This window comes from Arvicanthis niloticus, chromosome 20 (genome assembly GCF_011762505.2).
Source record: "Arvicanthis niloticus isolate mArvNil1 chromosome 20, mArvNil1.pat.X, whole genome shotgun sequence".
NCBI lineage: Eukaryota > Metazoa > Chordata > Mammalia > Rodentia > Muridae > Arvicanthis > Arvicanthis niloticus.
In genome coordinates, this window is record NC_047677.1 from 43,911,495 (window position 1) to 43,936,908 (window position 25,414).

A 25,414-nucleotide genomic window follows, 5' to 3' on the forward strand; every position below is an offset into this window, starting at 1 on the left:
ATGCCAATACTGTCAAAGGATGCACGGCAGGGGTTCAGTGGATACAATGTAGCCACTATTGTTAGTGTTACTCTCCTGTGGGAAAACTCTTAAACATACCAGTAAGTCGGGCCTGGAAAATTCCACAGGACGATAGTGGTGGATCGTTTTCAAAGTCTTTGATGCCGTTGCTTCTCCTGGGCAGGCTGTGGGGGAAGTTCAGGTCTGGCCTGTAGTATTTTCCTGATGGAGAAACAAGTAGCAGACATCTGAGGTCACTCAGGCCATTTGTCACCCAAGATCCCAAGAGAAAGATCCACGCTGCAGGGAAGGTGATTGTCAGAGTGCTTGCCCATGCTGTTGTTTGTGAAGTGTTCTTGTAATGTAGACTCAATTTCTAAAACAATATTGCAGGCCTGTAACATGTTCTCAAATGCAGAATGCTTTGGTTTGAGCCCCAGGGGCCGAGAGCCCACTTTTCCCTTTTTGCCTTTATCATTCACAAGGGAGAGAAAGCTGAGTCCCCAGGATAAGCTTCTGAGAGGGTATCAGTTAACCGGCTGCAGTGTGAACCCTCCCTTATGTGTTGCCGCCGGTGGGGCAGTACACACTTGGCTGGAGGTGCCCCACCATAGACTCCCAGCAGGGTCTAGGGTCCCTCAAGGACACAGAGCTAATCTATCTAGGGTTATCTGGACGCCACCTACCATCGGCGGTAGTGCACTGCTGTAGCCAAGACTTCCCAAAGACCTGGTCCACTCTCTCACCATGGCGTATAACCAGAACGCCTCTCCTCGAGATGGTAGCCTGGGGTGGGAGCAATGGGACATGAAGTTATTAAGCAGACTCTTCAGTATCCACCAGCCATTGCCTAGGGACAGAGACTCTCTCAAGCTCTTTGGCAACTGTGGTAGGTCAGGCTGCCAGCCTTTGCAGTGTGAGGCTGGGGGATTGCTTTTATTTCTCCTTACGTTTAATTTCCTGGGTTTCGTGACTTCATGAAGAAGATGGAAAGAGGACTGAGCCCATCACATTTTTCAACTGTTCTGTCTCTTACAAGTCTGTCTGTCTGTCTGTCTGTCTGTCTGTCTCTATCTATCTATCTATCTATCTATCTAATCTTTTAACCATCTCTTCTTCCCTCCATCCCCCTCCTTCCTCCTTCCTTCCTTTCTCTCCTCTCTTTCTCTCTCTCTCTCATATATCAATCTACTTATAGTTTACTCATTTACTCCTACTCTTCCTCTTCCGAGGAGCCCTCCAGGACTGTCCATGCTGAGTCCATCCCAAGGCAGCTTCCTCATAATGCCCAGGTGTGTGTCTTGCCTCTGAACACTCAGGGAAGAAGTCTCCCTCTTCTCCCTCACTGCCTTCCTGTAGCTGGCCAATCTCTGCTTGCCTAAGTGCTCTTAGCGGGTAGGACAGTCGTTCCTCAGTGCACCTGAGATGGGCCGAGGAACCCTGCAGGCATTAAAGTTCACAGATGCGCAAGCCCCTTCTATAAAACAATGTGATGTTTTTATTGACTGTAGACACTTCCCCTGTGTGCTCTAACTCAGCTCCAGGTGACAGAAACACCTCATGCCATTTAATGCTATGTGAACAGTAACTATGCCATATGGTTTAGGGAAAAAGTCTGTATGCATTCAGTACTGGCACAGCTATTGCCTGCCTGCCTGCCTGCCTTCCTCTTTCCCTCCTTCCCTCCTTTCTTCCTTTCTCTCTTCCTCCCTCTCTCTTTCCCTTCTTCTCTCTCTTTTCTTCTTTCTTTCTTTCTTTCTTTCTTTCTTTCTTTCTTTCTTCTCTTCCTCCCTTTCTCTTTCCCTCCTTTTCTTTTTCTTTCTTTCTTTCTTTCTTTCTTTCTTTCTCCTCCTCCCTCTCTCTCCTCTCCTTTTCTTTCCCTTTCTTTCTTCCCCCTCCTTCCCTTTTTTCTCTCTTTTCTTCTTTCTTTCTTTCTTTCTTTCTTTCTTTCTTTCTTTCTTTCTTTCTTTCTCTTTCTTCTCCTCTCTCCTTACATCATTTTCTCTCCTTCTCTTTCTTTCTTTCTTTCTTTCTTTCTTTCTTTCTTTCTTTCTTTCTTTCTTCTCTTCCTCCCTTTCTCTTTCCCTCCTTTTCTTTCTCTTTCTTTCTTTCTTTCTTTCTTTCTCCTCCTCCCTCTCTCTCCTCTCCTTTTCTTTCCCTTTCTTTCTTCCCCCTCCTTCCCTTTTTTCTCTCTTTTCTTCTTTCTTTCTTTCTTTCTTTCTTTCTTTCTTTCTTTCTTTCTCTTTCTTCTCCTCTCTCCTTACATCATTTTCTCTCCTTCTCTCTCTCTCTCTCTCTTTCTTTCTTTCTTTCTTTCTTTCTTTCTTTCTCTCTTTCTTGTTTCCATTTGAAACATGGTCTGACACTATAGCCCAGGCTGTCCTGGAACTTTCTATGTAGCCCAGGTTGGTCTCAGACTCACAGCTATCTTCCTGCTTTTACCTCCCAAGTGCTAGGATCGCAGATATGTGTTACCACAGCCAGTTCCAGACCTTGAATGTTATTCAAAGGCTTGGATGTAGACGGCTTGGTTGCAGCCCATGGAACTGCTGAGAGTGGGACCATTGGAGGAGAGCCTGGTGGGAAGAAGTTAGGTCACTGGACTTGTGACTCTGAAGGACTCTTGGGACCCAGTGCCTTCCTCTTTCTGCTTTCTGGCTTCTATCAGGTAACTGACTCTCTACTATCTGTCTGTGTCATGGTGAACTACATCAGAACAGGCCCAAAGCAGCCGGTCCAAATGATGATAAATTGAACACTTCAAGACCATGACAAACACAAAACAAGCCATTCATTTTTTTTGAAGCTGGTCATTTTAGGTATTTTGTTATAATACTGGGAAGCTAATTAAGACAAGATACGGTCTTCTATAACATGTTCCACCCCTGGTTGATTGACTCCATGAGGGAAAAACCCTCCATGATTTAGAGGAACAGAGGCTGTATTTTATTTTGTTTTAACTTTTTGCCTAACAGTGTCCAGCAGCTTCAGGTCATGATGTGTGTGTGTGTGTGTGTGTGTGTGTGTGTGTGTGTGTGTGTGTATGCACGTATGCATGTGAGTGTTGGGGGCAGCAGCTCTCTGGAACATTCCTTCCTTTCTAGGCTGTCCTTGTCACTTCATAGTCACAGGGCACATGGCTACTGTGCTCTTGGGAGGCTTGTGTTTAGGGAGTAGCCCCAGGGTTCTTAGCAGTAATGTGTCAACCTTCAGGAGGGGCTCCTCTGTGTGTGAGTTCATCCTCAAGGGTTTGCCCTGTTGCTAGGTATTGTAATGCTAAACCCTGGCCCCCAAAGTCTGGTTGCTCTCAGGGAGGAGGGAATTCGAATGCACATCAAGTAATGCTATGTGACTTTGCTCCTTAATTTAAAACAACTGGTTGAATAAAGATGCTGACATCCTATAGCTGGGCAGAAGAGAGATAAGCGGGGGTGGGGTAGGGGCTGGGGAGTGTTTCAGTTCCTGGGCTTGAGGGTCTGAGGAGACTACCAGGAGGGAGAAGGAGGTGGAGAGAGCATAGGATGCCATGGGGTAGGTGAGTCTCGAAAAGATGGCCATGAGGGCTGGCCAATTACCGTTAAGAGCAGCCCAGATGGACCGTGGCAGGTCATACTAGGGGTTATCTGGAGGGAAGTAGACATGATCGCATAGAGGGTAGATATCTGCCCAGCTCTTGTGCTGATTAAGACTTAGTATAAATATAGAAGTTTTGTGTCTTTTATCTGGGAACTGAATGATCAAAGGTGAGGTAGAAACTCCGAGATTAAATATTTACGACAACATTTTCACTTGAGAGAAAAGTCAGACTCTAACAGCAGAGTCTACCATGGTGTTATACCAGCAAGCACCGTTAACTAACAAAACAACAAACAGACAAACAAACAAACAAACAACAACAACAGAGCCCTGTTACCTGCAAAGCTTGTATACTGCTTACACTCCTTGACATTGACGGAGTGTGGGATTCCCCATTTTTCCTGCTACTGTCATCCAAGTCCTTCCTAGAGTTCAGGTCCACAGCTAGACTAAATGTATATGTCCTGTAGGGGAAGGAGAAGAGGCCATGAACAGAGGCACAATGTGTCATCGCCATGGTTTCTGGTCATGAATGTTCCTGGGAATACCTGCCTCAATCTCTGCAGTAAGGATCGAGGCCACAATATAACACCAAGCTATAGAAGCCTGTGAAGCCTGTAGTTGGCTCACGGCTGTAGTACCACGGTCACACCAGACCAGCCTCAACGCTGTGGCCAGGCGTTGTTCAAATGTCACTTTATTTTAGAGATGGCAGTTTTTCCCTGTTGTTCAGGCTGGCCATGAACTCGAGGTTCAAGACAGCTTCCCACCTCAGCCTTGTAAGAAGCAGCTGGGACTGCAGATGTTTGCCACTGTGCCAAGCTCTGAGGTTTTCAGCATCTCTAAGAAGGTACCTTTTAGATGAGATTAGTGGTGAGACCAGTAGACCTTGAATAAAATAGATGATCCCATACAGGCAGGGCCAGGTGAGAATCTTAAGGCAGGATAGATGGAGGGCTCCATGGAGGAAGAGTGGATTCTGTCTCTAGGTTACCTTCAGACTCAAGCTATCGCCCCAGATCTTTTCTGGGCCCCACCTGCTGGGCTGAACTTCAGACCGGATCTGTCAATCACAAACATCAACACACCCCCTCCCCATCGTACCCCCTCCATCCCTAAATCATTCTGGTTCTGTACCTTCAGGGAATATCAAATCTGTTTCTTTCACATGTTATCACGTCATCCACTGATTTACCATTTATTGCAGTCAGAGATGTTCAGATGGAAGTGGTCGGCATATTGTAATAGTGACCAGACGCCCTCAAGAGCTAGAGATGAGGTGTGTGTCTAGTGGGTACTGATGGCACCTGAGCATGTGCAGGTAACCAGGAAACTGTAAGTTCCTTAAAGTGCCAGGAGGTGAACGGGTGATCAGGAACTCTGAGCGACATGGGTGGAGGAAGAGCCAAAGGAAACTGGAAAGCGAACCCCAAGATATGAAACAGGAAGGGGTTTGTGCTCAGAGTTCCTTCCTGTCTGGAAGGATCAGGCGGGTGGCGAGAGAGGAGGGTGGATGGCCAGCACAGAGCACGTGACTCCTCCTTGGAGCAGAAAATGAGTGATTTCCCCAGGGCAGAAACCATTTCATACAAGGAGAGGTTTCAGTAAACTGTTTAAAAAGTAATGGCCAGCCCCATGAGTTAGCTACTCATGCAGTTCCCGAACAGACAGGGTTGGCCCTTCTGGGTTGTATTCCATGAGAAGTCCTGCCTGCCACCCTCTATGTCTGAGAGCCTTTGCTCTCATTTTCTGTTGACCCAGCAAGGCTACTCTCCAATCCCTTTATGGACAAGGAGCAGTTTGACTCATTATTGGAAACGTGGAAAATGGTTACAACCTATTGAAAATGAAACGGTAGTCATGATTTTGCCAGCCACTGAATTCAATCACCCATATTCAAATATGCATCCACCCATATTTAGACACTGATACAATTTTTGGGGGGGCGGGAGGGGAAGCAGATTGCATAGCTGGGTTTCAGAAGGTAGAGTATTATGGGCTGCAATAATGCAGGGGTGGTGGCCTGGTTGAATGAATAGGCTTCTGGCTATCTGGTGATGGAAGCAGCTTCCCTAAATTCCTTGAGTTCATGATTGACACGGGATGTGGGTGGGTGGATGGGGATGAAGGTGGGGATGGAGGATCGAGCAGAGAAGGAGTGAGTGGAGGAGGCAGGCATGCTTGTGTGTGTGCATGTGTGTGTGTGTGTGTGTGTGTGTGTGTGTGTGTGTGCGTGCATGCATGTGTGGCTCAACTCTCTTGAGGATTAGTGGAACAGCAGAGGCCTGCGTGGCTGGAGCAGAATGAGCCAAGGGAGGAGAGGCCGGGGTAGAACAGAGGAGCCTCTGTGGGTGCAGAGCCCAGATGCTGCAGGCTCACCTTTTGTGCTTTGAACAGGTGTTAAGGAGCAGACAGATATGGTGACAAGAATTCACAGAGTGTGAATATCGTTTGGGTGATATGGAGAATTCCACACCAGGCTTCTCTCCCTTCCCCTCCTTTCCCCCACATCCTTTCTCTGCAGTCTTATGGATCATACCTGGGCCTCACACATTAGACCAGTGCTTTACCATGGACCCAATGCAAGCTCAACTCCGGGCTTTGCAGCTGGGCCACAGGAAAGAATGATTTGCTCTTGAACGAGATGCAGAGGCTGTGAGATTTGACTTGGCCACTGTAAGCCTGGATCTCCTCGAGTGACACACATGGTACCATTGAGCTGGCTTTGAGTGAGGGTATGGCTCGGGGCCTCTTGGGGCCAGAGTCATAGCCATTTTCAAAGGAGATGCTCAGACAGGCTCCTCTCCCAGGAGCATATGCATTTTGTGAGAGCTCAGGCCTTGCCTTCTTCTGCCCTGTGGTGCCCTGGTTATTCTGCATGTACAGAGGCCATGAATGTCATGCAATGACTGGTCACCATTAAAGAGGCCTACTAAGTGTTCTGAGACACCCTCTGGCTCTCCCATCACAGAAGCCGGAGGCATGTTTGTGTAAAAACTGTTTATTTTTTGTCTCTGCCAGGCACTGACTTGGGTAAACAAGTGTATGGAGAACAAATTACCATGGATGGATGCCATTCACCCTTCTCCCCCAGCTTCTGTGAGGTTCTCAGACATGAATTTCCCAGGATGCCAGGGAAGCCTCTTTGTTACCTTATACCTGCCCCTTCTCACTGCCTTCTTTCCTTTGAGCTGAAACCCTATTTTGATTTTTGATGTATTATACCATTGGTATCTCCTTTAAAAAAAATTTTTTTTTTTGAGACAGGGTCTGAGGTATCCCAGGTTGGCCTTAAACTGACTATGTAGGCAAAGATACGAACTTCCTGAACTTCCTGCCGAGTATGGGATTACAGGTGTGCACCACTACATCAGGGCTCAGGGGATTCTGTAGATCAAACCCAGGGCCTTGTATGTACTGGGGGAGCCTTCTGTTAGTTGAACTGCATGCTGATACCTCCTCTCTTACTTTGGCCCCGATGTCTTCCCAGCTTTTCTCTCCTGATGTCTCTTCTAGGTAAATGCTTCCTTCACCCAGTGACATTCAAACAAATGATCCCACCAGGATTTTGTCTGAAGCACTGTAAAACCAGGAAGTGACTCTAGTTGACAGCTCCCCTGTGATTCCCTCTCCTCGACCACCCCTTTCTTACAACAGCTTAGCATATGGCATGTAACAGCTCCCCCACGATTTCAGCCCGAGACTGTCCAGAGCCACAAGGTGTCAACTTGCCCTGAGTCTCTGTGTGCCTGACACATGTGATCAAGCTCTGGCTCACCTGTGATCTTTGTGACTTTTTGATGTAGTTCATGTGTTTATATGTTTTATTTTACATATATGGGAGCTTTACCTACATGTATGTCTGTGCATCGTGGGTATGGCTGATAGCCGTTGAATCCAGAAGAGGGCATCAGATCCCTTGGGAATAGACTTACAGATGGTTGTGAGCCACAATATAGGTGCTGGGAATTGAACCTGGGTCCTCTGAAAGAGCAGTCAGTGCTCTTAACTGCTGAGCCATTTCTCTGATCTTAAGTATTTTTTGATTACCCATAAGTTATGGTCCTCTGTCCTTGTCATTGTGTTCTGCCTTGTCTTGATTTGTAACCTCTTACAGGCTCCTCCATATGGACCTGGGCTGGAGAGGTGGCTCGGCCATTAAAGGTACCCAACCAACAAGACGTGGACTTTATGCGTTCTCAAGCTACAGACGCCAGCGGGACAAAGTGCAGGTGTCAGTGGATCCCACCCGTAGCCGACTTGTGACACACACTGGAGCTGCTTTCAATGACTGTCACATGGAGCGAACAGAGCTGAAGCACCCCCCCCACACACACACACACAGGAAGTGTAGGCTGCTCTCATCTTCCTGAGGACAAAGAGGGGTACGTGTGTAACTCGGGGCCCACTGCTCAGACAGTAAAACCATTGTTATCTCCGAGTGACATCTGTGAACTTTACAGTCAGAGAGGAAGTTGACTTTGTCTGCTAGTTTTTCAATTAAAAAAAAAAAAAACTGCAATGGAGAGGTTGGTGAGCACATCGGTGGCGAAGGGACAGAGGGAAATGTGACATCTTGTCAGTTTTTTTTTTTTTTTTTTTTTTTTTTTTTTTTCATTTTTTTCTCTTGGACTTAGGACTGTCACTTAGCAGTTAACTGGTGCCACAGAAATGGATTAAGTTTCCATTCACCTTTGTGCTTAGAAGGGGGTCACTTCAGTGTGTGGCATTTCAAAGACAAACTCACTGTGTTAGTGTCTGTCCCACGGTTACTGTCACACAGACCGGGGCTTCAATGACAGAACAGGTCTCATTGTCTCTCTGCCCCAGGATAGAAGGTCCAAGATGGAGGTGATGCAGGAATTTGTGATTCATCTCGGGGCTTCTGTCCTGGGCCTGGTGAGAAGCTAATGTCTTCCCTGTGTGTCCTCAGTGACCTCTGATCAAAGTAAGACTGGATAAGGGACACCTGAGCTGACAGGTCTTTCTCTAAAGAAATATTCACTGGGGCTTCAGCAGATGAGTTTTTGGAGGGACACCGTTCGCCCAGCAATGGCGTACCTTTGCTGTGTGGAAGCCTCCTCCCGCCAGCTCCCTTTGTGGGATTTGGTCAGCTCTGTGGTGGGATGTCTTCCTTCATACGGTCAGAAGACAGCTTCAGCTCCTGCTGGGCTCTGATTCTCAGCCCTTGCCTCTCTGATCTGCAGCTGGGCTGAATACATGTTCTGTGAAGATGCCTGAAACTGAGGTAGCGGTGGTCCCTCCCCTGCAGCTAACTTCCAAGGATACTCGGTTTCTAAGTAACAACTGGGTGCTGGCTCAGGACCATCGGGTCTTCAGAATCCTGTAGGCACCTGCTGGAAAGCTTACACTGGTGCTGGTGGGGTTGGCTGCCTGTGAAGTACAATGTGTTCCCGTGGCAGCTACCTTCAGGGCTGGGGAGGTGTCCTCTGAGCAGGAAGGAGCCTCTTCCCATGTGGTTTTGCAGATCTCTCCCTGGGTGCCAGCATAGCATCCCTTCTTGCTGTTCATATTAAGCACGCTCTGTGTGAGTCCTGTGCCCTTGGGAGTTGTGTATGGATGGTACATACAACATGCAGTCTGCCCACAGGCCAACTCTCTGTGCACATAGGTGTCTGTCTACCTTCCCTGCTGCTTAACACTTTCATGACACATTCAGATTTGCCAGGATCTCTCTTCAGACAGAGTGTCACTGTGTGGTGTAGCGCTGGCTGCCTTGGATCTCACAGAGGTCTGCCTGCCACTGCCTCCTAAGTAACTAGAGTTAAGTCTGGGCGCCGCTCTGCTCCAATTTAAAACCTCCTTAAATGGTTAGAAGAGTGTTTAGCAGCTTTAAAAGCTACAGACAGCCCATTGCCAATTCCAAGCCTATAGTCACACCATAGTCAGCCTATCCTGGGGGCTTGTAGCTATCCTGTGAGGAGGGAGGGATTCTGATACAGGGGTGGGGGATGGGGTGGGGGGGGGAGTAGGGGCTTCTCAGATACTCCACAGCAGTCAGCCAGAACTTCCTTTTTTTGTGTGCAACTTTTACGAATATACACTGGTTCCTAAGAGAAACTGGCCTTCCAGGAAGGTCAGGATCACAAGGTGGGGCACTTGTGCAAGTGCAGGTGACACAGTATCAGAAAGTGGAACTGTCACTAGCCAGAGTTTGCTTGTCCCTTGGCCGATGGCTTCTCTGCCACAGTGAGGTCTTCTGCCCTTGGTGGGGACAGAAGGAGGAGGGGCAATTAGGCCCCCTTGTCCCCAGCCCCCCCAGAGTCTGATGCCAGCCTGTCCTGTCCTATGTTCTTCCATTTTGTTGTTGTTGTTGTTTTCTGTTTTTGTTTTTGTAGAGCAGCTAACTGATCATGTTGGTTCTGCAGGAAAATCAAAGCTTCCTTGACTTTGGGACATTGTTCAGCCCTTCACCTCCCAAGCTGGGGGCTCAGCTTTCACTGGAGAGTGTGTTCAGCTCTCTCTACAGGCCCTTGTGAATTAGTGGATCATGAGGAAACACCTGATATAAAAGCCCTGGAATCGAGGCTGAGTTTTGTTTCCTGAGTTTGTAGGTCTACCCCTCCGCTTTTATGAATTAGCTCATGAAGTGAAAAATGACCTAGGATGGCCCTGCTGCGGAGCTGGCGGAATCCATGCATTTTAAAAGTTATTTTAAATTAGTATACATACATGACAGATTCAGAAATGCATATAAGAATCCACGGCTAGCTCAGCTTGCCTAGCATACATGAAACCCACATGATGGCACATGTCTGTAATACCAGTACTCTGGAGATGGAGGCAGGAGGATCCGAAGTTCAAAAGGTCATCCTTGGCTAGATAGCAACATAGTGAGTCCCAGGGCAGCCTGGGTAGGGGCCGTGGGGGATCTACTTTGTTGTCAACTGCATTTGGTGGCACAGTCCAAGGGCACAAATGCTATCCCTGTTCTGTCACGCAAAACCAAATGTAAGCATAATTTTAACAGGAAGAACCGGTAGCCTAGAGGTCACCTGATCTCCCTTTGTAAGTATTTTCAGAATACCCTCCATTCAATAAAATAAAAATAATAATTGTTTGCAAAGTCCCTTTCCCCATGAAATCCTGTCAGCCACTAAATGTCCAAAATCAACCACTTGCTTTAAGTATACTCAAAATACACTGCTTCTTAATTTATTCAAAACAGAAGTTTTCGCTACCGGAACTTTTACCATACTCTCTAACTGGTTTCCTTATTTAGGCGCATAAATAAAACAGTATGGTTTCCATGGCTTTGCTTTGTGATACAAAGAGATACAGGGAAAAAAAAAAAAAAAAAAAAACCTCCCTGAATACACAGAGGCTAGAAGATCTGTCCAGGAAACATGCATAACACACACATGCACAATGTGCTTATGCAAGTGCAAACACACACACATGCACACACACACAGAAAAAGAAAAAAGTCATGGTTATTCTTGGCAGAGTGCATATAGACTGTGGGCTGGAGGATGCTCACAGGATCAAGACACAGGGATAGAAGCTGGGGAAAGGTGCCCATGTTACGGCAAGACGCTTATTGTTCACGGGAAACAGAACCAATAAAGACTGGAGCTGGTTAAGTAGCTCTGGTTATCTCTACTTGCAGTGTCAAAGCTATCGCCAAGCCTCTCCTTTTTTGCTTAGAGTAAAATGGGAGAGAGGAGACAGATACATTGAGGAGAGGAACCGATACATTTAAGAAACAAACACCTTGGTTCTGAAAAGTTTGAAAACCCTTGTCCTTGACAGATGGTGCTAGATAGTAAAATAAAGAGACCTGCCAAGTGAGCTGGAATCCACCAGGAGTAGGCCAGCTTCCAGAAAATACATGTTAACAATGACCACACAAGCTTAGGGGAGGACCCTGAGCATCAGATGAGAAACCCAGTGCTAGCTATGCCAGGATCACAGCCTTAGAGGAACGTTAAGTTAACGATCCTATAACTTAACGATCATTAAGTTTGTGTCATTTTGTTATAGAACAATAAGAAATTGCTAACCCTCCTTAGAAGGCTACAAGGGCCAGTTTTGAACTCCATGTGAACTCTGTGATATTCATAAGACAGAAGTATTTCACAGTATTTGAGCATTATTATCTCAGACGAGTAATTTGAAGCAATCTGATTTCCTGAGGGTTATCAGCAGAAACCACGAATAGATCAGATGTTCTAGGGAGGGGGCGGGGAAGTAATGCAGCCAGTGTAGGGACTGCAGGTCTTTCTAATGACAGAGTTGAGAAGCACACAATCACCATGTCCACTGTTTCAGGTGGTAGCGACAGAGAGAGGGTGGTTCTCACCTGTGTTTAACCCAGGTGTCAGCCTCGTTGGCTCGCTCTGTGTAGTTCTCTGGCAAGAAGCCCCGGCAGCCAGTCCGATGTGAGATCCCAATGGCCCAGCCCTCGCTGGCCTCTTCTTGCTGAGTAGGGTCCACAAAGATGTAGTCACCAGGACTGAGCACTAGTTCGTCTGCATTCTGCGGTTTGTACTGGAACAGTGCCTTCAGGGTCTAGAAAGGAGGCCAGAGACCCATGTCTTAGTGAGGGTTTGGCTGGGAAGCAATAGCATCAGGAGGTCAGATACCAGTCTGTCTTGCCTTCTGTCTCCTCTGATGTGGCTAATGTCTCTGAGGCCCCTTCATGCCTTTGCCTAATGATGCACAGTGTGGAACAGAGCCAAATGCCACAGCTTAGACATCTTAGAAAGTTTAATGTCTATCTTCTTTCTTCTACCCATCCATCCACTCACTCACCAATCCATGTCTACATCCATTTGTCTGCCTACCCATGTTTGTCTGTTCTTCTGCCCACCCACCACCCATCCACCCATCCACCCATGTGTTCATCTATCCATCCACTCAAACACTCACTTTCCTATCTGTGTATCTATCTGTGTATCTCTGTATCTATCTATCTCTGTATCTATCTCTGTATCTCTGTATCTCTGTATCTCTGTATCTATCTATCTATCTATCTATCTATCTCTGTATCTATCTCTGTATCTATCTAGCTCTGTATCTATCTATCTATCTATCTCTGTATCTCTATCTATCTATCTCTGTATCTCTCTATCTCTCTATCTATCTATCTATCTCTCTATCTATCTATCTACCTCTGTATCTATTTCTCTATCTATCTATCTATCTATCTATCCATCTATCTATCTATCTCTGTATCTCTCTATCTATATGTCTCTATCTATATGTATGTATGTCCCTATGTATGTATGCATTTATGCATCTATGTATCTATCTATGCATCTATCTGTGTATTATCTATGTATATATGTATGATGTATCCATCCATCCACTCATCTCTCCACTTATCCATCCATCTACCCACCCATCTTCTAATTCATTCATCTGGTTATTCATCTATCCATCTATTTACTCATCTATCCACCATCCCATCTGTCTATTCGTTCATCTGTTCATCCACTCATCCACCTATTCCCCCTCATTCAATTATCAACCTATCCATCTATTAAGACATCTATCTATCCACCCATGCATTCCTCCATTCATTTATCCATCCATCTATCCACTCACCCACCCACCCATCCATCCATCCACCCATTTAGCTATTCACCCACTCACCTACCTATCCACCAATCTATCTACTCATCCATCATTTCTCCTGATACCTCTTTCTCTTATAGGAAAGGCCTTACAGTGTGACCACATATTTATATCTACCTCCCTTGGTTGTGAAACTATTTACAATTTCCCTTATGATGGGGAATGTTATAGCTCCCTCATACGTATTCCACTGTGGAACATACTTTCTTCATCAACCAATCAGTTCTTAGGAAAGAAAACCTTGGCATGAAGCCCACCAAAATCTTTAGAGAGGACGAATTAACAAGTGGGCCATGTATTAACACACCTTGGCAATGGGCTTTCCGGATACCATGGGAGCACTTTCATTGTTGTTTGAAATGATTGTATATGCCCAATAAAGGGATGCTACTTCTAAACATCACATGAAGAGAGGGCTCCAGCAGAGGAGAGCCCCCTCTTTTCGTAAGGGAAGATTGTAGAAGTGCCGTCAGGGGAGTATTTACCTCCAATCAGTGAGAAAGGCTGGGCCAGCCCACCAGCCGGGTCAGGTTCTCTCACCTGGTAGTGCACAAAACGCATGTCTCGGGAGTACAGGGCAGCTGTCCATTGGCAGGTGTGGCTGGGCTGGATGGCTCTGGCCAGCTGCTCCAGGGTCCTTTGATGGTGAGGGTAGAACTTATGGGCCAAGGTCAGGTGTAGCTGCTTTGTGCAGGGCTTAACGGTACAGTCTGTGGAGTCAAGAAAAGGCAGCACGCTGAGTATCTCTGTTGGGAGCCGACTTTTAGCAGAAAGCAGCTATCAGCTTTGCAGCCATCTTGAGCCATATACCCTGACATGAGACTTGTTTTACATCAGCCTACAACAGCTGAGCACACTCTGATAACATCTTGCTTTAGATACCCAGGACTTTCCTTGGGTGTGTGAGATTAAAGGTGTGTGAGATTAAAGGTGTGTGATTTAAGAGTGTGACTTAGAGATCAGATTTAGAGACAAGACCTAAGGGCATGACTTAAAGGTGTGACCAAAAGGCATGGCTTAGAAGTGAGACATATAAAGGCGAGAGGCAGACAGAAGAGACATCAGAGAATCAGATACTTTAGAGAGTACAACTTGGAGAACAATTTGGAGTAACAGAGATTCAGACACTAGGAGTAGGAGTAGACATTAGACACTCAGAAGAGAACAAGGAGTACAACTAGGAACTAGGAACTAGGAACTCAAGACTTGGGACTTGAACTAGGAAGAGAGACTGAAGAATAAACGGGATTGAATCACACTCTGTCTGGTCTCCATTATTCGAGTCCGTCCTCACTCTCTCTCTTGTTGAACCCCGACCCTCGGACCGGAACGGCAGCTTGGGTCAGGATACAGTGGCCGCCAAGCTTGGAGTGGAGAGGGCCACAACATTTTTGGTGCCCAAATGTGGGCTAGTGTGGTTCCCAACATTTTTGGCCGCCCAAAGTGGGGCAGCTCGGGCCTCAACATATCTCATCTTGAATGCCAAATGAACATAGCACATTGGGTACCCATTCCAAATGTCAGGTAGGAATAGGAGGGCTGAGAACCTGTCCCTGAATGTCAATGCTATTTGCCTGGAACAGGCAGAAAGCTCTCTCCATCATGCCTCTGTTCTACTGCACCTGCTCCTTAGCAAAGCAAGGACTGGGTTCTCCCTATGAGAAAGAATGTGGTTGGATACTTGCAGTGTTTTTGTTTGTTTGTTTGTTTGTTTTTTTAACAAAAACAAAAACAAAAACAAAGGACAGGCACAGAAATGTGGCTCAAGGTCTTCAGAGCTCCTGGGCTGCAAGCTAGCTCAAAATGCAGTAAATGGCCCCTTCATTCTCTGGTGCACATGTGATTTGATTTGGGCCTAGACTCTCTGTCGGTGCTGTTTGGTTTTGGTTTTGATTCGAGACAGGATCTCACGTGTCCTAGGCTGCTTTGAACTTGTTACGTAGCCGAGGATGACTTTGAACTTCTGATCCTCCTGCCTCTAACTCCCGAGTGCCAGGATCATAGGTGAGCATTCACATCCCTGGTTTCTGTGTTGCCAGCCATTGAACCTAGGGCCTCATTGTTGCTAGGGAGAACACTCTACCCACTGTCTCCAGCCCCAGGTCAATGCCTCCGGCTTAAAGAAGAGTCTCCTGGAGTGATGGACATAAAACCTGCCTCATGGTTAACATTCATTAGATTTTCCTCACTGGAGGCTCGGTAGGGCTGAGGAGGCTCAGGGCTTTGTGATGGCCTCTGCCCTTGAGAACACCTCAGCTCTAGGTTGGCTTTTGAGTCTTTCAGGTTGGTAAGCAAGAAGGGACAGTATCTCAGGAACAGTCAGATCTGGTGTCAGTGGAAGCACAAGCATTACAGGCTCTGAGAAGGCAGTCTGGTGTCTTAGGAGAAATGACAGACTTTGATGTGGAAGGGCCTACTTCAAGGCTCTTCTGTCCTTGTCACCACAGGGGCCTTGGCTGAGAGTCATGCTGACTTAGTTTCCTTTGTGACAGCTAGGGCTTGACGATAAAGATGGTTAATTCCAGGACTCTGGAGTCCACTGTGCCCGAGAGCTGCTGGATACTTCTTCATCCAGGTCAGGAAGCAAACAGGATGTGTTATTCCCCTAATGAAAGTTCTGGAAGGTGTAAGCACACGACGCTAGGTTCACTACAGTATTCTTCACACAGGGGACCTTTAGCAGCCAGTGCAGGTGGCATGAAGGTATGTGTAGGTGATAGGAAATTCTTTTCGTGACACTTTTTAGTAGTTTGAGCGGGTGGGATCCCCATATGAGTGAGCATAGCCTGGAAAAGACCTGGTCTGGCTTCCCCAGAGACCCAGAGGTGAGTCATGCTGACTTCTGAATAGGTTTTTGTTTTTCCTCTGTTGCTCTGTGTACCTGGGTTCAGTTTCACTGAAGAGGCAGTGTGGGCAGGGAGGGACTTGGGACACTCCTGAGCTGTCATCTCAGGAGAGTCTTCTAGCCTCTCAGGTCAGACTAAAGTTTAACATGGGAAGGCAGGAAGAGCCTGCTCAGAATCAGGAGATAGATAAGAGCTCGGGGTCAGCTCTCCCAGGAAGCGAGGCCCTGGTAATATTTGAGGAGGCATAATGCAAAGTTTCAGGCTATCAGGATGGGTGAGCGTGACACTTCCTACTGCAATGGGATACCCAAACTGGGTGGCGTAAAACAACAGGCGTTTATTGTCTTAGAGATCTGGGAGGTCAGAAGTTCAAAATCAAGGTGTGGGTGGGGCCATATTCCTTCCAAAGGCTCTGGGGTTGGGTCCTCTGATGTCCTCCAGTTCCTTTCTGGTGGCCCCAGGCATCCCTTGGCTGTGGCTCCAGCCCACCCATCTCTGGCTCTGTGGTTAAGTGGCCTCCTTGTTATCCCCACGTGTCTGTTGTATGACCATGTTATTGATTTAGTGATATTGATTTAGGTTTCAATCACTAGTTATTGATTTAGGGTTACTTTACTCCAGTGTGACCTCATCTTAATTAATTAAATCTCTAAAGAGCCCATTGCTAAGTAAGGTCCCATTCTGAGGTTCTTGGTGGGAGGGGACCATGTGTAAACCTAGGACAGGGACTCTGGGCAGGGATTTCTGCTGGGTAGACTCAAGTTTCCTGTTTTCCCCTTCCTTTCTTTCTTCCTTCCTTTCTTTCTTTCTTTCTTTCTTTCTTTCTTTCTTTCTTTCTTTCTTTCCTTTCTGTTTCTTGAGACAGGGTCTTAGGTACTAAAGGCAAGACTCAAACTAGCTCTGTAGTGAAGGGTGTTCTTGAACCTCTGATCCTCCTGCCTCCCCTTTCTGGATTACAGGTGTGTGGACATCATGCCTGGAGTATGTACCCCTAAGGATGTAACCACATGCCCTGGCAAGCACTCTACCAACTGAGATATTCCCCTGAAACTTCCTCCTCCCTTTCAAGGGGAGACCTATAAGACCCATCTGGGGACACCAAGACAATGCCTGTCTGAGGGCAGAGGCTGATGTGCTGCTTTAGGGTGAGAGCCAAACTATCCCATTAAAGGGCCATCACCACTCACAGGAGCTGATCCTTCAAGGCCTTAGATGTGACTCTGCTGGGACCCAAAGGGTTCAGTGTGTCTGCCCACAGCCGGAGTCACCTACCTGCCAGGACCGATGCCTCTGTGGCGAATGCCATGGCGAATTCCCGGATGACGTCGGCTGGGCTGTCGTTGATGAAGAAGCCAAGGTAGCTGACAGAAGAATGGAGAACGAGAGGGACCAGGGCAGGGAAGGAGTTCAGGATTCTGTCCCCTGCACGTCTCAGAGCTTCATACAAACACTCCACCTTCTGGTCTTCACACTAAGGGAAGAGAAGCAAAGAGCGTGTGTCTTCAGGGCTTGTTGAATTAATTCAACCTCTTGAGAATTAAGGCTTAATCACTATGGACTATTCTCTGTCCAAGACACTGGCATTCTCCCTGTCTAGCCCCTGAAGTTATGGAGTGAAGGGTTGTCACCACTCCCACCTCCAAGTCTTCCACTCAGTTATTTGAGGCAACTTGGATAAGATTTCCTGGAGTATGATCCCCTTTACATGCTAGGTTAGAGGTCCCCTGTCATTGTCTGCCCCCCCCCCCCATCACCTCCTGAGTCAGTCCTCTTTCTTTCTCTGTTTGTATATATTAGCTTCTGGAATTCTCTAGTCAACTCTGATGATGCTCACAGTGCCCTGAAGGATCCCAGCTCAAGACCTCCAGAGAGCAAGGGTTTAGTTCTGACCCCAGAGAGCTCCCAGTCTCAGGCACACAGGGGTGCTTTGTGGATGTTTGTGAGGTGCTGTTTTCCAGGGGGATAGCTTCTGGAAGCTTCTTTCTTGCACATCATACTTTGTGTTCCCCTGGCACTGTGGAGTGGCAGACTCTGCCCTGATGTCCCAGCAGTAGTTGGGTCCATCTCTAGTTCATTAAGTAAAGGTATAACGGAAATGGCTGTGGGCCCTCCCCTTGGCCTCAGGCCTTCTTCTCTTTGTCCAGCAACTGTGTATCCCTTTTTCTTGACAACACTCCCTAGGGAGGCTGCTAACTTGGCCATTTTTTTTCCTCAAAGGACTGGGCCCTGACCTAGGGAAGACCTTTGTTTACGTCCAGGCAAATCAGTACCCTTCATCACACAAGGGGTTCTTGTTCTGTTTAGGACTTTGCTGATCTCTGGGTGGACAAGGACCTGGGTAATATCTGCCTTTCTGGAGGGACATATCATCTTTATATCACCCAAATGTGCTCCTGGAGATATTGACAAAAAAATGCAGAGAGCCTGGGATTATACCTTCTTCTGTCTGATGTCTTAGGGTCTTACTGCTGTGAACAGACACCATGACCACGGCAACTCTTATAAGGACAACATTTAATTGGGGCTGGCTATCATCAAGGCAGGAGCATGGCAACATCAGGCAGAGCTGAGAGTTTTATGTCTTCACCTGAAGGCTGCTAGTGGAAGACTGACTTCCAGGCAGCTAGGGTGAGGGTCTTAAGCCCATGCTCACAGTGACACACCCCCTCCAACAAGGCCACACCTCCTAATAGTGCCACTCCCTGGGCCAAGCATATCCAAACCATCACACCTGAGGAGCTGAAGACTAAAATGAATTGGGTCCTGAAGGATGAACTGAAGTTGACCAGAGGAAGGAAAAGATCCCACAAAAGCAGACAACTCACGCTAATGTCTTGATTAAAATAAACCAGGTGTGTTCTATTGATGCCCAGTTACCAGAGGACACTGCTGTTAGCTGCAGTGGTGAGCATTTAAGGCCGCTGGGGTGGACTCACCGTGAAAAAGTCACAGAGTGTCACATGAGGGAAGACCTCATGAGCTCTGTTCTTTGCACACTGGCGTCTGCTCTCTCTCCAGAACTCTTGGAGTTTTTCCAGCAAGGGTCCCGTGGGGCAGAGGAAGAGAGCATACTCCTGGGGGATGGGGTCATCCAGAGAAGGGTCACTGCAGTGGCCATGCAGCCTGCAACAGAAAACACTGTCATATCAATTGGAGCTGTCCCCATTGAGGACATGCAACAGCTTCAACACCAGTTAAAGTTAGGGGTATGCTGATCTCATACAAATACATCAGTGCTGTGGCCATCTCTGCAAGATGGTGCCAAGTGGTGGGGCTGTGTTGCTCTAGGCTAGACCAATGCCTACCTGATGTCAGTCCCATTATAGTCTGACACTGCAGCCAAAGACAGAGGGGCTCAGACCTCAACCTTTAGAAGAGTGCTGGTCTAGGTACTTTTGTGGTATTGAAATATGCATACAGGGAATTTTTTTTTCACATTTTAACTCCACCACTGACTTCAAATTAAATGGAAAATTTGAAACCAAAAAGATTGGACAACATTTAAGTGAATACTAGTGGTTTTGTTTTTTTTTTTTTTTTTTTTTTTTTTTTTTTTTTTTTTTTTTTTTTTTCTGTTTTTTACTCAAAAAGTATTTATTTACTTTGAGGGAAAAATCATTTATTTGTTTATTGAGATAGATCTCTCTATATACCAGGTGGGCCTGGTGGTGATTCTGTGTCTCACCCTCCTCACTGCTGGCATTACAGGTGTGAGCCACCACACCCAGCTAAGAAAAACCACTCTAAATACAAGAAAGACTGAGGTACAATGCCAAATACAAGTTCATCACAAAATAAATAGAAATGGAAGGAGACACAATTTCTCTTATCAGTCAAATGAAGATAGGCATTTATTTCAGAGATTCAATGCTGTTCTCCATTGGGTCAAAAGTACAGCGAGACTATAGGCTGGAGCTGTACAACTATTGCTTAGTGTGATCTGCCAGCACTCACAGAGGGAACCACTCAGTGTCTTAAACTAATAATCTACTTCAAGACAAGAAGAGCAAGAAGTATAGGCCAAAAATGTACATGGAAAAACCTCTGTATGGCAATAGCTAAGCAGCAGTTAGCTTACTTAGCACACACTCATTGAGCACACACTCATTGAGCACACACTCATTGAGCACACACTCATTGAGCACACACTCATTGAGCACACACTCATTGAGCACACTCTCATTGAGCACACACTCATTGAGCACACTCTCATTGAGCACACACTCATTGAGCACACACTCATTGAGCACACACTCATTGAGCACACACTCTCATTGAGCACACACTCATTGGAGAACTCCCTGTGACTGACACTTGCCTGTGATGTCATATTATGGCTAGGAAGTGGGGTGCTATTACCAGGCACACACGTCATGTGTAAGCAAGTTTGCTTGATGATACTCTGCAGCAGAGGCAGGCCTGCACCTCTTGTCCCCTCTGTACCTCTTTCCTGAGCTCACCCCAATGGCACATTTGCAGCAGATCCAGCGAGCATGTGTGTATAAGTCATGAGTTAGTTTCAGGCATCCCGTGACCTGCATTGTGGGCTCTTTCACGTGGAGAATAGACATCTAGGTACATTGCCAGAATGAGGATTACCAAGGCTGCCTCAAGATCCACCTTACACATATGGAACATTGCCTCTACTCATTTCCAAATCCAGAGACATTTTGTTTCCATTGCTGGGAACAGATACCATGACCATGGAAACTCTCATAAAGGAAAACATTTCATTGGGGCTGGCTTACAGTTCCAGTGGTTTAATCTACTATCGTCATGGTGGGAAGCATGGTGGCACACAGGCAGACACGGTGCTGGAGAATGAGCTGAGAGCTCTACATCTGGATCCACAGGCATCAGGAAGAGATCCTGAGCCACTGGTCTGGTGAGCATCTGAGACCTCAAAGCCCACCCCCAGTGACATACTTCCTCCAACAAGGCCACACCTCCTGATAATGCCACGCCCACTTCTGCCAGCAAAGCCACACCTCCTAATGCCACACCCTATAGGCCAAACATTCACGTACATGAGTCTGTGGGGGCCATTCCTATTCAAACCATCACTTCTGAGCTTCTGGTACAGTGATGAAGAGCTCTGAGTATATCTGATTTTTTTTTTTTAAGGTCTCTGCATAGCGATGGAACTGTGTGGAGTTAGATGGTCAGCTTCCCATGTTCCCAGCGTTGACTGACATCCCACATTGCCTCCCCCTCAGCAACATCAAAGAGAAGTGTAGGGAACCCCCGGTATCATCCCTCTTCCTTGGTGAGTCTCACTGGCTAGGCTGCTGCTGACAGGTAATATCCAGGCATACCCCCAGCCCCCGACCACTGAATTTAGCCTGTGCTGTATCGTTTGAATCTGGAGGCTGGCTTTGAAGTCAGGTGGCTGGAACACTGGGCATTCCCCATGTCTTGTAGAGGTACTGCCTGTCTACTCTCAGTCTGCCAGGATTCTGGGCATTCCCCTATCCAGTGGAGGAGCTGCCTGTGTACCCCTTGTTTGTGCCCCCTCTGCCTGTTCTCCCTCTACCTGTGCCCCCTCTGCTTGTGTGCCCTCTGCCTGTGCCCCCTCTGTCTGTGTGCCCTCTGCCTGTGCCCCCTCTGTCTATACACTCAAACTCTCTGCCTGTGCAGCCTCTAGCTGTGAGCCCTCTGCCTGGATACCCTTGGTCTTATAAAGCCAGAGGTTCTCCTAGAACACAGAACCCTGGGCCCCATTCACAGGCTTCTATCCAGTGCTGGGAGAGGTTTTGTTTTGTTTAGGTAGGGTTGGGCACGGAACACAGGATGGCAAATATTGATTGCTTATTTGCTAAACTCTAGAGTCAATCCTAGAAGACAAACCACCAGCTTCCACCATGAGGGAAAAGCTAGGCTGGGTCAACTGAGGAAGGGAGGCTCAACCTGAAGAGTGATTGAGTGACATCATCCCATGGACAGGGATACGGGGAGAGTGAGCTGAGCACCAGCGGATGGTGGGTTGGTGGGGGGTGTGGGGGGTGGCGCACCTCTGAACATGCTTCAGGCACCAACATTGATTTCTCCCAGCTTTCTTACTGTGGATACGGAGAGGCCAGCTGCCTCACACTTGGACTGCATCACATGGCTTTTCCACCGTGATGGCGGGGGGGGGGAGGGTTGGGGGGGCATGTACCGTCAAATACTCCCAGATAAGCCCTTCCTTCTTTAAGTTGCCCTTGTCTGGTATTTGATCTCAGAGCAACAGGAAAGGGAACTAAAAGAGAGCCCAGGCTCCCACAGGCCCTAGGTGAGCCCTCACCACTGAGCCTAGCCCAGGATCTGCTTTTCACTGTTAGACTGTTCACTGTGGCTTCTTCTGATAAGAGTGGGAGGGACTTCCCAGTTGCGTGGAAGGATGACCTGACACCAAGGCTGTGGAGGGACTCCTAAAAACAAGGACACCCCGCCCCCAATCTCACCCCAGGCAGGTAGCTGGAGTGTGAGTTAAGGAGGGTCATCTTTGCTTAACCCCACTTCGGGTGTTTCAGGGTGTACCTTGGGGATTCCTGACTGTCCTTAAATTCTCCTCTATTGTAGCAGCCTGTGAATGTGTGAACTTTATAGCAACGAAAATGATACCTTCCTGCTTATTTAAGATATATCACAAACATGAATCTTCTCTGAGTCAAATTTGGATTAAATTAGGGGTGTGTGTGTGTGTGCGTGCTTATGTGCAAGGGATGGAATCCAGCATGGCAGGATCCGTGAAGAGCCCTAAATCTGATTTTCAAGCGAGAAAAAAACCCTCCAGATTCTCTCATAATGCCTTAAAGGTGGGTTTCGTTATTTCTCTGGGTTCAGAACTGGGGCAAATGGATGTCATTTTGAGTCACTTCTGCAGGCTCCCCATCCCACTCAGAAGACCCACCTGGGGCACAGTGTCTGGAGGAGTCACCCAAGCCCCCTGTGACCCTGCAGCTCCCATTCCACTCACCAGTCTGCGGCCTCCTCTGCTGTCTTCCTCCCTGTGGCCGCTAGTGCTTTGAGCCTGTGGGACGTGAACAGGGGACAGTCAAGGCCCGCTCATCTCTTCTTTGGAAGGGGTGAGTTCTGGTAGTGAACTGGCTGCCCATTTACACCGTGTCCTACCAAGGCCAGGCTCCTGGGCTTCTCATGAGTGCCCTGATGCCAAGAGCTCCATCTTTCACACAGTGACGCATGCCACATCCCCAAATCCCACGGCTTGATTTTCTGATCCTGGGTCCCAGAGTCCTAGCCCTCAAGACCTGACCTCTGCTTTCTCTTGCTTTTCCTCTTGCTGGACCCTGCTACCCTGGAACAAAGCCAACCCAATCTATCTACATGTGGATGCTCAGCTGGCTGAGACAGACTGCATTCCTGGATGCCCTGATGGATGCAGCCCCACCCCAGCTGCTCAGCAGGAAGCATCCTTTACCCAACCACTGGGCAGGCGTATCCACATCCCTCCCCTGTGTCTTCCCTGACCCCTAATTGCTCATTGGTGTTTCCCCATGGCTCCTATGTGTCTTATTCATTCTGGGACCTCGGATGTAAATACACTAACTTGAATTTGGCTGAGTTGGATTAAAGAGACCAGAGTGGGCCAGGGACCCAACTATTGTATTGTATTGTATTGGCTGATACAGTTGGTCCCCACTGGTCCCCATTGCCCAATACTACTGCTGTTTGTGGGAAGAGCAATGGGGATGTAGCCCCCTGGAGAGGCCATGACAGAGAGGTCATGCCATGAGCCCCTTCTGAGCCCTGCCTAAGAACCTGAAGACACACAGGTGTTTATTAGTTTAACCTAGCAGGGACTTTGAAGGCAAGCCCACCCTATGGCTTGAGCAGTAAAACAGAGTGGGTCTTGGAGGCATTAGGGGCCGGCTCCTGTCCCACCTAGGCTTGCCACAGGCTACTTTTTAGGCCTTGGTGTTCTCATTTGCAGCTGGATGGTGAACACGTGACCGTCTGCTTCCTGATGGGTTCTGTTCCCCATTTAGTGACCACAGAGCCCTGATATCAGGAGAAGAGACTAGCTTCAATACCATGTCCTCCATGGTAGCCAGGGTCTTGTTATCTCATCAAAAGACTATTTGGCTCATTCTGAGACCTGGATTCCCTGAAGCACACTTCTGACTTGTGTCTCTGTGGGAGTAAGGATCTGAGAGGACCACCGCTAAGAAGCAGGTTTACGATGGATGTTCTGACCACGGTCAGCATCATCTCTTTCCTCTCTGAGCCCAGGGGGACTTGGATGAGCCCGGTGGTGCTGAGCGAGCCGAGCCGAGCCGTCTCTGGAATCTCTCACACATTCTATTTTGTCACCGGATATTTCAGATATTTTCCCTATATACTAGTGGCTTTTCCCCGGGCTGCTTAGAACCTTAAGCAGTAATTCTCTCAGGGGATCCTAGCCTTAGAGACTCATGTCAGAGTCAGATACCTTGAAATGTCATTTTGGAGTCGCCGATCTGCAGGAGAGTAACATTTGCCCTCACACCCCTCCAAACCCCCAAAGTGGGCAGCCAGAAGCCCACATGGCTTCTAACGTGCATGCACACGTCTCTATCAGTCAGGAGGGAGAGCTCTTCTTTCAAAGCTCAAGACCATTCCATGTATAAGCAAGAGGAAGGGGCCTTCTTTGGAGACACCCATCTTATACTTTAGGTGACCACTCTAGCAGGAAGTCTGCAACGCTCGGTTATCCAGTTGCATGGCAGGTGGGGCAGAGGGATCCATCAAGGCAGGGAAGCCAGGCTCTAGGGCTGCGGCAGCTACAGTACTCACGCGGTATGTGTGGGGAAGCCCATGGCCAGGAGGGGGTCCAGGAGTGAGGGGGTGCTGCGGCCCTTGAGCTTCGTGAAGACCTTGGCGTAGAGCTGCGTCTCCCCCGCCACAGCCATGTCTTCCTGCTCGCTGTACCAAGAGGCGCCTGCTCACTGCAAGGACTAGATAAAGTGAGAGGGGAGAAGGAGGCAGGCTGAGGCTGTGAAGAAAAACCTCAAGCCTTTTTTTGATCTCTCTGACACAAGCGAATATCCTGTTTGCACAATGTTCGGGGCTTGCATTCTCCTTGCTGGTCCACAGCAGTGTCTTCCAAACCCACCGGTTTCCACAGTGGGATCCGGGCCGAAGTTCATCACTGGGATCTGCTGTGTGCTTGGGAAGCATCTGGAGGAGGAATACCTGAGAGTGTTGGGGGAGGGGGAGGAGCAGAAGGAGGGAGCAGAAGTCTGGAACAGGCTTCTCTCCTGGGTTCAGCTGGGTGCCCACCCTTGCCACCATGACCTTAGTCTCCATGTCTGCAGACTAAACACTGGTATTCACTCTATAGCCTGCCCCTGCTTGCTTATTAAAAACTTTTTTTTTTTTAAAAAAGGATTTAATTAGCCTGTTTTTTCTTT

The 25,414-nt window shown here is 47.7% G+C and overlaps 1 protein-coding gene across 3 annotated transcripts in view; it reads right to left on the reverse strand.

The window, feature by feature from the left end:
• The window catches only part of Ubash3a (ubiquitin associated and SH3 domain containing A), a 38,204-nt gene extending 13,250 nt beyond the window's left edge, over positions 1-24,954 (reverse strand). For all 3 annotated transcript variants that reach the window (XM_076916562.1, XM_076916563.1, XM_034524651.2), the window contains exons 1-9: positions 24,798-24,954; positions 22,981-23,034; positions 18,959-19,145; positions 17,295-17,493; positions 13,717-13,886; positions 11,900-12,108; positions 3,914-4,040; positions 687-786; positions 100-222 (exon numbers count right to left, since the gene is read on the reverse strand). In XM_076916562.1, coding sequence (XP_076772677.1) covers positions 100-222; positions 687-786; positions 3,914-4,040; positions 11,900-12,108; positions 13,717-13,886; positions 17,295-17,493; positions 18,959-19,145; positions 22,981-23,034; positions 24,798-24,913 — 1,285 coding nt within the window. In that variant the 5' untranslated portion in view covers positions 24,914-24,954. The remainder of the gene's footprint in view (positions 1-99; positions 223-686; positions 787-3,913; positions 4,041-11,899; positions 12,109-13,716; positions 13,887-17,294; positions 17,494-18,958; positions 19,146-22,980; positions 23,035-24,797) is intronic.
• Positions 24,955-25,414: the final 460 nt, after the last annotated feature.